This window comes from Aricia agestis, chromosome 19 (assembly GCF_905147365.1).
Source record: "Aricia agestis chromosome 19, ilAriAges1.1, whole genome shotgun sequence".
In the NCBI taxonomy this organism is placed as follows: Eukaryota; Metazoa; Arthropoda; class Insecta; order Lepidoptera; family Lycaenidae; genus Aricia; species Aricia agestis.
In genome coordinates, this window is record NC_056424.1 from 7,976,754 (window position 1) to 7,990,773 (window position 14,020).

Genomic DNA, 14,020 nt, shown 5'->3' on the forward strand with positions numbered 1-14,020 from the left:
CTGGCGACAGGCAAGCAGTATGTTTTCAATTATCCGTTGCGTCGTCCGTCGCGTCGTCACGTCCGCCATAGTGTCCATCAGTTTGTCGTTATATATTATTACGTCCACTAGTACTTTTGACCTCTGGAACGGTTCTAATTCTTATACGTTTCTGACTTTTTATTTGGTCAGAGGTTTCTGCAATTTCGTTTAATTTTTTGGCATTGAATCATCCGTTTAAAAAATGTTATGCAACTGGCTTGTTGGAAAACGTTTCTGAAAATATCCATATCAGATAAAATGAATGGTTATTACTTATTACTTACTTATTAAGTTATTACCAAGTATTATCGAAATGCTACCATTATAGGTTTGTAATTCTTTTATCAACCCTCATATCAGTAGGTATTATAAAATAAAATGTGAAATATGCCGTCATTTAACAATAATTTCTACGATTACGGTTATAACAAATAACAGCTTACTTAATTACAATTTATTTTCGTTATCATTAAAAAATATATTGCTTAATCTTAGAATAATAAATCAGCACAAAAAAATTATAGCAACATCATGCACCTAGCTTTACTTTCCTCTACAAGTCACAGAAAATATTGAACCCTTACAAATGAACTGTGAGAAAAATACCTGTGGGTATGGTAAGGTATACTTACTGTAAACAATAAAAATATTTGTGGTTAATTTTATATACTTACTTATTTATATTTGCAGTATATTATTATAATAATTAACTGATTATTTTATTACCAACTATCACATCTCTTAAGACCCATTGGCATAAATATAATATTTTTTTGGATTGTATTGTTTTTAATATACAGTGTTTTTGCCATTTAACCCTGCCACACCTTATCCGAATTTCTACTCAGAAAAATTCGGACGCCCCGCCCCGCTCATACATTTTGACACGTAAGAATTCTGATAGTATGCGGGGTCCACAACAAAATGTTGTGGACCCCGCATACGCACAACAGAGTGCGTTCCGGCGGCGGGACGTCCGAATTTTTCTGATCAGAATTTCGGAAAATGTGCGGCCGGGCTTAAAATGGTGGAAATATGATTGGGAGCCACGAAGGAAGTTCTTCCGCCCGAGTTAAGTTGTATGCTCGGTCAGGCTGAAGCCTACTGACGTCATTTCAGGCGTTGTATAATTGTATTTGTCTTGTCGATCTCAGAAACTGCAAAAGCATCATTTGAAATTGTGTGCTGGTCTGCTACAAAATATTTTATTCAAATACATTAACTAGATGACGCCCACAACTCCGTTGCGCCAAAATTCGTTCATTGCGCGGGAATTGTACAATTTTTCGGGATAACAAGTTTTCTATGTAAATTTTATTTTTTTAAAAGACAAATTTTCCACTTTTTTACTAAAAAGTGGCCCCGTTCGAGTTTCTTACACCGGTTCTTCTCGCCGGGTTAGTTCCCGAACCGGTGGTAGGCAACATGTAGTTCAACGTTCTGAAAATATTTGATTCAAATTTATTCAGAAATAAAACAATTTTATTTTTTTTTCTATGTCCTTTCCCGGGGCTTAAAGTATCCCCATACCAAATTTCAGAAAAATCGGTTCAGCGGTTTAGGCGTGAAAAGATTTATAGTATTATGTATTCGTATGGAATCCAATCCATACGATTGGATAGCTTCTGATCAGTCAGCAGTCAGCACTTATCACTCATCATCGGTCATCAGTCATTACTTTATCAACTCATCGCCAATCACCGTTTTGACAAGTTTAGACATGGTTACATGGTGGTTTTGACATGGTGTTCTCCTCTTTTCCAGGCATGGTCGGCGCGCCCGATGCCGTCAAGCCATCAGACAAAGTCGAAGACTACTCGCCCCAGCTCAACGGCGGCCCCGTCTACACCATCAGCGGTAAGTGGAACCCCACCATCTTCTACACTCATTACGTCTCAGAGCAAACTGCAAATTAATCAATTATTATTATCCTTACAAAAGAAGATAAATGTGAAATGTAAACTTTGAAACTACAGTCGTACTAAATACTTTCTGTGTCATTTTTAAAGTAAATTGTTCGTGCCTCCGGTTTTGCGGCAGGAGTAAAATTATAGCAGCGCATTTGATTGGCTACCAGTCAAAACATTAACAACGATATTAGAAAAAACACAAGAGAACTCACGCTTGTATAGTCTGTCACTTTTTAAGTCATTCAATGAAAGAAATGGCTTGAGACCTTGACCCACAGCGTAGAACCAATCAGACGACCTTGTAGACACTAGACAGACAGACAAGAGAGATTAGGCTTATTGGGCACCTATAGTGAGCGCAACTTAGTTCAAAAAATCAAACATCGTCCTTCTCTCTTCACACTCACGCCCGTCTTTCATATGCCAGGTGAAAAAGGACGGAGCGAAATCATCGCCAAGTTAGTTTTTTTTCCAAAGGTTTTTTCTTAATAACTCGATAAATATAATTTATACAACATTTTAAAAATCCGCCAGGTCAGTGTCTCAATGATAGAATTTTATACAATGTGTTAAATATTAACTTACTTTAATGCGCGGTTATGACATGCGTTAGCATTCTATATAGTTTGTGGTTATGACTTATGACTTATGAGTTATGACTTATGGCAATGTATGATGTGGTATGATGTATCTTTGTGATTTTTTCCATTGAGTTTAAGATATCGTGTTTTCGCTCAGATCAAATTCTCGGAAATAGAATGTAGTATCTATGTTTAGAAAATGAAACAATTCGGCCATTATTTTCAAGTATAAAAATAAATTATTAAATCGACAATTTTGGGTTAGTCGCTTCTTAATAAATACGTAACAAAATTACTCTAAACAAACAACAAAGTCTAACTTAATTAATTTGAGTAGTTGAGCCTTTCGTCCATAATTTTTCGTCCCAGTGCAGTGGGACGAATGGCTAGAAGCGAATTTTGATCCCTTTTTCATTCATTATTATCATTTAACTATGTACTCATTATTTATTTTGCATTGAAAAAATATTATTTTTCATTGATCTATCTAAACACGTGTGGCTAGATATGAAAATTTCATAAAATACTGATTGGCAAAAATTATGCTGATGTTGCGACAACAAGAAAACCACTGAACTGATTTTAATCGGCGTTCGGCACAGCAATTATTAATCGGCACAGCAATTATGCAGACCACAGACAGTGTTGCCATGAAGTTTAATATTTAGTTTACATTATAATTAGTATAGAAGTACGAATAAAAAACCACAATAATTTATTCAAAAAAGCCTTTATTATTTCATTGACGACCTCTGTGGCTCAATTGGTTGAGTGTGTGGCAGCTCAAGCCGGGGGTCGCGGGTTCGAATCCCGCCGACGGAACAAAAAGTTTTTCAATGTTCCCGGGTCTGGATGTGTATTAAATATGTGTATCATATTATAATAAAAATCTTAAAAATATGTATACAGGGTGTAACAAAAACAAGTGATAATACTTTAGGGTCTGTACGTGTTCCTTGTAGAGAGTTCACTGTGAAAGTAGCAGCGCTGAAAGACCAATTTTTTTTTTCATTTTTGTATGGGGAAACTTGTGACGCTCGGGCCGTTGCCCATACAAAAGTGAAAATTTTTTTTCGTTTTTCAGCGCTGCTACTTTCACAGTGAACTCTTTACAAGGAACATGTACACACCCTAAAGTATTATCACTTATGTTTGTTACACACTGTAGTATAGAAGTATTAAATATATTTCCGTTGTCTGGTACCTGTAACACAAGTCCTTCAGGTACTTAGAACGGGGCCAGACGGACGTGGTGTGAAGCGTCCATAGATATTAAAAAAAAATTAAGTACAACTAACTTTTGCAATTATTGCTGTAATATATGCATTATGCACGTTTTGAACTTGAGTCTTGACCGACTTTCAAAAACGTTGCGATAAACTAACACCTAAATACCTAAGTAGTATTTTTAATACACAATTCTGATATAATATAATATCGTGTAGTAGGATAACTCAACTGTGTACATGAAAGAAACCACGTTTTAACTGCATAGTTCTGCTACTTTAATATTATAAATTTAGCTAAAATCACTGCCTGATTGCCTGTGCCTGATTTATCTATTATGTTACTGTTAATGTGCGTAAACCAGTTAAACTGCAGATTAACAAGATATTCTGCATATCGAGCGAAAAACTTTGGATCCCTTTTGACGAAAAATGCGGAAACGTAGGTGATTGAAATTTTGCACAGTTATAGTTTATATGGTGAAGGAGTGCATCGAGCTAATATTATTTGGAAATTAAACAATTTGAAATGATATATTCAAATATTACCTTGTCATTTCTACGATAATGAATCTTGGTGTCAAGCTTAACGATACTGATATTATGATAATGATACTTTATGAAACAGTCAGAAACAAGAATAATTCCAATATTGACACAAGACATATTATATTTAAGCGTGGCTTTATATTACTGGATTGACACTATTAATCCTAAAATAATTCCAATATTGACAATGCTATTACTAGATTATTGACACCAATAACCGGAAAATACCCCCTAACCTAATAATTAACCCCGGCACTGGCATTATCATTATTAAATGCGGGTAAACATCACTATCGCCAGTACACAGTCAAACGCTGGCACGTTTAGAGCCAGTCTACCATTACGCGGTATAGCAACAAACTGAACAAATGTAATTAATATATTCGCATTGAAAGTGTTAAAAATGTAAATTGTAAAAGAGATTATTGTGTTTCAATAATTTTTTGTGTTTACAAAATTGTTACACATTTTTTAATGAAATAATTTGTACAATTTATGTTAATAATGTAAATAAGTGCGTGAGATGTTTACATTTTTATCTGTAGCCTCGAAAAAAGCATTGTGACGCAATTGACAATTAAAATGTAGTGCACTTTTTGTCGCGGAAACTGAAATCTTCCGTGATTTAGCAAAGTCTCGTGATCAGTCGGTCGTGTTGTAAGGTGTTGTGGGGAGTGGTGTTGTGGGGAGTGGTGTTGTGTTGTGGTGTGGGGTGTAGTTGTGGATCATGGCTAACTCGAGCCTGGAGATGGCTGTCACGAAGTATTGGAGGAGCTTCCATGGATACACTGCCATTGGTAATATTTCATGGTTTCTTCTTACTTTTATTTTAGATGTTTCTTACTTTACTTTCGTAAGAAACGTAGAATCCTCACCCTACATCTTTTTGAGTTTTGACGATGAAACTTGAAACTTATTGTTCATAGGCAACGAGCATTTCTTCAACAAAAACAGCTGAAAGATTTTAGGAATAGGTTTATTACTTTATAATCAGTGTTAAAGCTTTCTTATGCCTTTTCCAAATGGCTAAAAATTCAAGAAGGGTAGTGACATGGTATTTGTGTTTCTGAATAAAAATTAAAAATTAAAAAAAAAGGAAGAAGGGTTTGTATACAATATTTTCCTCCTGAAACATACTCCTGTACTGTACATGTACTCCTAAAACACAGTAAAATGCATGGTGACCTACCTATAGTTAATTCTTTAAAGCTGTAAATAGTTATTATAATTACTGATGTTAATTTAATTAACTACTACAGTAACTACATTTTAAACAAGATGACACGAAGACAACATAATTATATTAACTTATTATCTATTTTAAAATCTCAGCGTCGTCTGTTAGTAAGGTAAAGTAGGATATTCCATACCGCTTTCCTTTACGCTTCCGTCTTTACCCTATTCCCTCTTAAAAGGTCAGCAACGCACTTGCAGCTCTTCTGATGCTGCGAGTGTCCATGGGCGATGGAAGTTGCTTTCCATCAGGTGACCCGTTTGCTCGTTTGCCCCCTTATTTCATAAAAAAAAAGTCTGGGTACGTTCCCTAAGATGCTATGATGGGTTTTTTATCTCTTATCTCGAGCCTATTTACAATCAAATTCTTATCATTTTGTGACAATACAATGTATTTGACTACGTAATTGCTATACGAATTCGTAGCTACCGGGCTTTAAAAAAAGTAGATATGGATTTAAAAAGGTAAGTAAAAATTCTAAAAATCTATAAAGTGAAAATAAAAACCCAAAAGAATCGATAGCGGGTTTATCAACGACAAGAAAAAAGTTCAACAAATTCAACGATTTCAAAAGTATATAATATAATAGGCTTAATGACTATTTTTTTTTCTTATTGGTACTTGAAAGACCCTTAAAGAATAGAAACATCGCTGAAAGAATGACTCTGATAGCTTAAAAATTCACCAAGATATGACAATTCAAACATCTCATAAAATACACCTGCCCGAAACGCTCCATACAAAGTGCTACGAAAGACTGACGTCACTCTTTCGTAGTTTATACGCATCGGGAGAAAACTTTGTTCGATAGGTATATTAAATATTGCGTTTATGAAAGTGGTTTCGTAACAAAAGTTGCTTTTAATTGCATAAGTTATCGATTGGTATACAAATATTAAGAAATTTAATTGAAAAAAAATCGACTTGATTTTGAAGGCGCATAACAAAAAAAAAAAATGCTATCGAGCTGTAATTTTGAGAACACTTTATTTTCACCGTGATTTCTTTATTTTATTAACAAAATTCGCTAATCTTTGACCTTGTCATCATCCCTATTAGGTAAAAAATAACTTCAGCTACGAGTACGACCTACGTGTTTATCTCAATAACTATAATACTACCTAGACTAGTGGATACGAATTGATCTAACTTAGCTATAAAACCTACCATCCTATGTCCTTTTCAGGGACTCTATGATTATAATCATGATTTTCTCATATCGGTTTAGTAGCTTTAGCGTCAAGAGGTAATAAAGGCTTTCGAATTTATAATATTAAAGTCATCCCCTGAGCAAACGACCTTGACCATACATTTGCCGCGTTGGCAAGATCACGCCAAAATCCTATTTTTAGGGTTCCGTACCCAAAGGGTAAAAACGGGACCCTATTACTGAGACTTCGATGTCTGTCCGTCTGTCCGTCTGTCTCCAGGCTGTAACTCAAGAACGGTAATAGCTAAAAAGTTGAAATTTTCACAAATTATGTATTTCTATTGTCGCTATAACAAAAATACTAAAAACAAAATAAATCCAACTCGCACTTGGCCGATTATTTTACTTAAATCTTAGTTCAAAATTGACCCAAAAAAATCAAACGTCCAGTATGTAGTTAATGAAATTGTCGATCTATTTTAACACTATTGGCGTGTGTTTCAAATACCCGTAATTTATAAATACTAGGGAGGTACTGAATGTATGCTTGAATTTAAATAAATCGGTATTGCTATTGAAGCTGATATCATGAGTATAAAAAACAAAAATAGAAAATTAAAAAATATGAAAGGAACTAACGTCTAACTATGAGTTAACAAGGCTCTAAAAACGGTAAATCTCCGTAGAGGGAGCGCCTAAACTAGATGACGCCCGCCACTCCGTTACCTCAAAATTCGTTTATCGTGCGGGAACCGTACATTTTTCCAGGATAAAAGTATCCTATAATTGTACTTTCCCGGGACTCAAATGTATCTCCATGCCCAGCAAAATTGGTTCAGCGGTTTGGGCGTGAAGAGGAATTAAGTGCTTGATAGACGTACGAACTTAAAGCATGCGGGTTTTAAGTTCGCGAACTTACTCGGCTCGCGTCCGTGACACACGTGACACGAGAATCGCTCACACTGGATTACCATGTCCCCAGGCTCACAGCTCGCGGCTCTTTGCTGACACACAGGCGATTAAGGACGTCGAGCCATAAGTCCGCGTAGTTACTCGCACGTCTGCCACCCCCTTAACGAACAGGCACACTTTCGAATTAATATAAGTATGGACATTGAACAGATTAGAGTTGTTATCGCAATAAGTTAGAAATAGGACAGTTGTGATACAAAACTGTGGTGTTGTGCTGCAAAATGTAAATTAAATACTGTGTTATCAATTATCATGTTCCGTTGATGGACCGTGAGAAATAAAAAAGCCCAGCATTAAACATTCTACATAATAATAATAAACAAAGATAAACTGAAACATTATAAAGCGGCATACATAATAGCGGTGTTATGGCGCCCGCACACGCTGGGAAATAGCTTGGCAAATGGCGAGCACACGTCACACCACGGGTATCGGGAAGCTGGAAGGAGACGAATATAAACCTCCTCTTCTTTATGGAAGTTGCTTATATTAAAGTAGCTTATTCGTATTAGTACGCTGTAAGAAGTAGAATCAATAAAGTAGTGTATTTAATAGTTTTGTACCGTGTATCAATCAAGTCATAAATAATTTTGAATCATGTTAGTATTTCATATTTTAACTACACTTGAAACATAATACAATCAAATATCAAAATACAATCAAAATCTTATCTTAATTATTAAGTAACACGAAGTCAATGAGTGTTTGCTATACCGAGCAAAGCTCGGTCATCCAGGTACTCACATATTATAAAATAAAAGTTTGACAAAAAATTATGGAGTCAAAATCTATATTTAATTTAATAATCACTCTGAGTGCGGCCATAAGTCATGTAAAAAGAAATTGTTTTCACATTCTAGAACACTTTTTAACTTTCTCATGGAAATCTTAATCTTGACATTGGTCTTGATTCCTGATAACTAGATGGCGCATTTTACGGATAGCAATCTTCAACAATAGGGTGTTAGTAATCGAATTAAAATTTACACAAAAAAAATGAATTCTAAGAAAAATATTTGTCATCGCTATAGTATCTGTATCGCATAGTGTATGATTAATTGTTAGTATATTAATTTTTTACACATATCCGTTGAGTAAATATAAATTACATACATATCTTGATCGAATGTGCAATTTCACGTATTTATTATTTTCATGTTATAGAAAACATTTCGATACTTTATTATAAACGATTGCATAGTGTATCGTGGAAAACTAAAAGGAAAAATAATATGAAAAAATATTCTTTATCTAATGTATAATCTCTTTAATATCAGAGATATGAGATAATAATAATATGCGCAATATAATCTTAGATATTATGTAGATTAGAACACTATCAATTGGCACTTGGCAGTAGGCTTATTTGATTTCAATAATTATCTTCAAACCTAAAAATGACTGACCAACTCAAAACTTGATATCTGACTCAATTTTGTTAGATATCATGATTTTCATAAAAAAAAACAAAGTAGTACAAACTAGAAAAATTGTGTAACACACACACACAAGATATTTTTTTACTCATTTCAAAAAGAAAAAAAATCTTCATATTATAGCTACATTGAGAACTTCTAAGTTGTACAATGTATTTATCATACATTAGTACAGTTATGTACTCAGATGTTTACCACAAAAAACAATAAGAATTATTGTTATTATATTTAGAAAATAATTACTTGTTGATATTATAATAATAATTAACTACAGCCGCCCGTCTGCGGCGGTAACAAAATGTTGTAATTTACTACGGATTTTCCCCGTAACGAGACAATAATATCTATTTCAGACATTAAAGGAAATATAAAAATTAAATCAAAATCACATTTCAATGTATTTATCTCAGTTGGTTTTTCTGTTCGGTTGTGTGTGTACGTTTACTAATACTTATACTTTTGGATTCGTTTGGTGTTAAAGTGCAAGTGAAAAATGTAATATTAAATATTACCTATATAAAATAATGTGTGTATGTGTGTGTATTTATAAAGGTAACAGCTTTTATTATAAATATTTAATAAACAAATTATACAAACTTTTCTATGATAGAAGAACTAAAGGATATCCAATTGAATTAACTACTTTAATCAATGCTAGAAAGTATTAACTATTAAAATCTCCGCATTGGAATAATAAATTATAGATAACAACACAACATTACAAGCATAACATATTTTTATCACCATCAATGTTCCTTATTAATAATTATTATTGTGAAAATGTTTTTTTCATAATTAGACTTTTATTTTATTACTTATTTAACTACTTCTAGTGTTAGTTCTTAAGAATCCAATTATAAACTTTGTGATGAACCGTTTATTATGAAATGTTATTTTTCATTGTTTACCAAAAATTGGAAATAGTAAAGTGGTTATTGTTATGAGAACCTTGGGCATGACATAATTTCACCGAACGCCATGGTATGCGCGTTGATTTGGTAATAAATCATTCAGCATTGTTGAAGTAAATATTGTGAAACACCATTTGTAGGAAATAAAAAATAATAAAAAGGTATATTTAATATTCCGTTATCAGTTTGCATTATAATTTCAACCTGAATTGATCCTGAATCTAACTGTATTAAGCTTTTCTAAGTATAATAAAAGCGTCGAGGCAAGTTTCTTAATTCTGCAAACTACTGTTTTTCATTAGGACATTAATTAACTACCTGTTTCACCACTTCCTAATAAGTGCCAGATAGGTTATCCACAACTTATTTGACAGATTCTTCATACTCTATCAGTCAAGTTAAGTGGTGGCACTTAATTTAAGGAAGCGGTGAAACAGACCTTTAGTGTTATATTTTAATTAGCACAACATAAAATGTTTCAAGCATATTGTAAGAATCTCGGCGAGTAAAGGTTTGATGTCTCGAAACATGAGGACAAAGTAATCCTGATTGCCGATTATATCATTATAAAATTACAGTAATTTTAACTTGCATTATTACGTGGGAGAGCCATGCTTCGGCACGAATGGACCGGCTCGGCCGGAGAAATACCGCGGGCTCACAGAAAACCGGCGTGAAACATCGCTTGTGCTGTGTTTCGCCGAGTGAGTGAGTGAGTTTACCGGAGGCCCAATCCCCTCCCCTATTCCCTTCCCTACCCTCCCCTATTACCCTATTCCCTCTTAAAAGGCCGGCAACGCACCTGCAGATCTTCTGATGCTGCGAGTGACCATGGGCGACGGAAGTTGCTTTCCATCATGTGACCCGTTAGCTCGTTTGCCCCTTTATTTCATCAAAAAAGCATAAAGAATTAATCATCAAAAAAATCCAAAAGTCCAAAATATTTTTATAACTACTTTTTTTTATTCTTAGAGGTCTGGTCAATGAACGCGTTCTATCGCCGCTGTCACCGTTTGGTTAGCTAAACTATTTCTAATTACGTGTAAGCACTTTTATCTATTAAATTTTTGTAATGTTGTACATAATCGGTGCATTGTGCCACTGGAACTGATATCAACAAACGTGCACACAGTAGACCGATACACGTGACATATCGTAGATAAGTTAATGACTTTCACAATAATTAGTTTTACTGACATTGACCCTTTCAACGATACCCTTGATACAAGAATTGCGATTTGCGCCTTCGTTTGAAGTTTGTGAGTGTGGAGGGGGCATTACAAATATTTGAACGGAAATTGGTGATTACACTAAATTAGCTATTGCTACCGCAGACGAACCTGCCCCCTTAGACACATAGCTTTCCTTAAAAACGATGACGAAATTCGTAATCAAATGTAAAGTAAAATGTAATGCGGTTTGACATAAGTCATCGCTAAATGACATTTCGCTTGCGAAGACATATCAAATCCCTTACATTTTGATAACGAATTTCCTCAGCGTTTTTAACGAAAGGGACTTTAGCTACGGCCTCTGATATACAGAATACTACTGGTACTAATTTTTCGAGGTAAATTGTAATACTGATGATGAGTGCGCACGTAACGATTATAATTAATTAATAATTATATTATATCTATTCAATTGGAACTAGTGCCTCATATCGATCTACTAATAGCAATTTTTAATTACACCGATTCAGTGCGGATGACACGGCAGCCGTGTCATATATTTTTGAAGTGAAAACTTCTTTAGCGGCGTTGAGCACTTTTGTGGGATGGGTAAAAACTGTGAAATTTGCGTCAGATTCTCGTGCTGATCGAAAAACCGTAAGACGGTTGGAGAGTAGTGTTGTAACATCGAAATCGCTTAATCGAACTATCGATTGTTTTTTTCGATTGTCGATATTTTTAAATCGATTGTAAGGGTTTCGATGAATTAAAAAAATCGATTTTTTAAAAATCGATTCGTAGTTGCAACAATCACAGCGCCTTATATACATATAATAACGCTGCGATGACGCAGCGCCCATGTGGCCGGCTATGCGTCAAATGGCAGTGCTGCGTCGACGCAACGCTGACGCAATGCCCGCGTGGACAGGCTCTTAGATACCTAGTCGTTCTAATCGGTCATGAAATATTTTTCAATAACATTTTTATTTTAGTTGTCAATCTACAAAATTTATTTATCTGCCATTACAATCGATTATTTATCAACAATAAGCCAATATTAAATCATTGATATTGTATTTAATAATTTCGATTACTTTTTATCTTTAGTACTTATAATATAAAATACATAATATAAGTATATTTAGTATTTTGAATTCCACTTGCGCGGCAGACCTCTTGTGAGTAATATGTTTCATTAAAATATTTAAAACTTCATATTGAAATGATAATTATTATAACACTATTTTTCCACAGTAGTAAAACAATTTATAGTTGTTTTTGCAAATAATCAAATACCTAATATTGGACATTCGCTTATTTGAACGTGTGTAGCAGGCATAAGTCATAACATGTAAAAGCGAATTCGCCTCAACAGTGCTCAGCTTGTCAAATAATTAATCTTCTTATATATAATATTCGGTGGCAAGCACCAAAAAAAGCACTTGCTTACCTGTTAACTTGCTCGAAATTAGGGACTCAGATTGGTATTTTCACGCGAGATTGAGACAATTTTTTGATGAGTTTGTTATTACTTTCAGATGAGATTGGCAACGGGGACACGGGGTACATCATGGCGTCAGTGAACAATATCGATCAGAAGAGCCCCGGGGATCCGCCCGCTTCCGACAAGCGCCTCAACGACGCCGACGCCGAAAAACAGCCGCTGTCCGGGGTGAGTGTTATGCCGCCTCTACACGTTGCCACATTACAAGCGATCACGAACGTTGCCTAAAGCGGAGCTCGGTGTAAACTGTCGTGCATTCAAAACAAATGTAAAAAATATTAGTTTTTTCGTTCTACAGTAAGTGTAGACCATTTTGGTGTCGTAAATGAATGAATATTTTAACCCGATCACTAAAATTAATCTTAGCTTTGGTGGCTATCATTAATTAATAATAATATCTAATATCTATGGACGCTTCACACCACGTCAGTCTGGCCCCGTGCTAAATAGTCTAAGTACCTGAAGGACTTGTGTTACAGATAACAGACAACGGAAATATATTTAATACTTTTATACTATACAGTACCTGGATGACCGAGCTTTGCTCGGCATAGCAAACACTCATTGACTTCGTGTTACTTAATAACGCCATCTGCTGGTCGTTAAAACAATTAATTGCCAACAAAATAGTATTATTATTCGCCAATAGATGTCAGGAAGAGTCATATTTTTCAGTTTATCGATTATCGATAAAACACGAATAAAAAGACATTTTCTGAAAATGATTCCTAGCTAGAGCGATTTATCGCCCCCGAAACCCCCTATATGTATACTAAATTTCATAAAAATAAATATATATATATGTATATGTATATATATATATATATATATATATATATATATATATATATATATATATATATATATATACAAGAATTGCTCGTTTAAAGATATAAGATAAGATATTACATCCAGACCCGGGAACATTGAAAACTTTTTGTTCCGTCGGCGAGATTCGAACCCGCGTCCCCCGGCTTGAGCTGCCACACACTCAACCAATTGAGCCCCAGAGTCATTACCCAGCATAAGGCTCCGTGGTTGCAGCCTGTAAGCTATCGCATAGCTTTTATCGCGGGCTCTCTACGCGGCGACCGTATCAAGAATTTCCGTAACGAAAAAAACCTAACCCCCTCACTCTGACCGGTCGGTGCGGCGTTGCCAGACTTCGGTACGGTGTTTGTGTGCGTGCGACTAGACGTATGCGAATTATAATTACATAAGTTGATTAAATTGCTATGCAAGTAGCTTTACCGCGGCAGTCCCCGAGCGCTCACTAAGAGTGAAGCCAAACGAGCGCAACTTGTGAATTGTGAGTCGCAGAATTTCGGCCGGCAGAAATTCTGCTGCATTCAGT

General features: G+C 34.9%; 1 protein-coding gene and 1 long non-coding RNA gene across 4 annotated transcripts in view; one reads left to right on the plus strand and one right to left on the minus strand.

Moving 5' to 3' along the window:
• The window catches only part of LOC121736851 (solute carrier family 41 member 1-like), a 93,209-nt gene that overhangs the window by 54,266 nt on the left and 24,923 nt on the right, over nucleotides 1–14,020 (plus strand). For 2 of the 3 annotated variants that reach the window (XM_042128303.1, XM_042128302.1), the window contains exons 2-3: nucleotides 1,786–1,878; nucleotides 12,701–12,834. In XM_042128303.1, the coding sequence (XP_041984237.1) occupies nucleotides 1,788–1,878; nucleotides 12,701–12,834 (225 nt within the window). In that variant the 5' untranslated portion in view covers nucleotides 1,786–1,787. Of the gene's footprint in view, nucleotides 1–1,785; nucleotides 1,879–4,793; nucleotides 5,085–12,700; nucleotides 12,835–14,020 lie in introns of those variants that run through there. The other variant, XM_042128304.1, reaches the window with a different exon arrangement.
• LOC121736856 lies at nucleotides 1,872–4,463 on the minus strand. The gene is made up of 3 exons (XR_006037071.1): nucleotides 4,288–4,463; nucleotides 2,144–2,239; nucleotides 1,872–1,926 (listed from the first exon to the last, which is right to left on the minus strand). It is a non-coding gene; the product is annotated as an uncharacterized LOC121736856 (long non-coding RNA).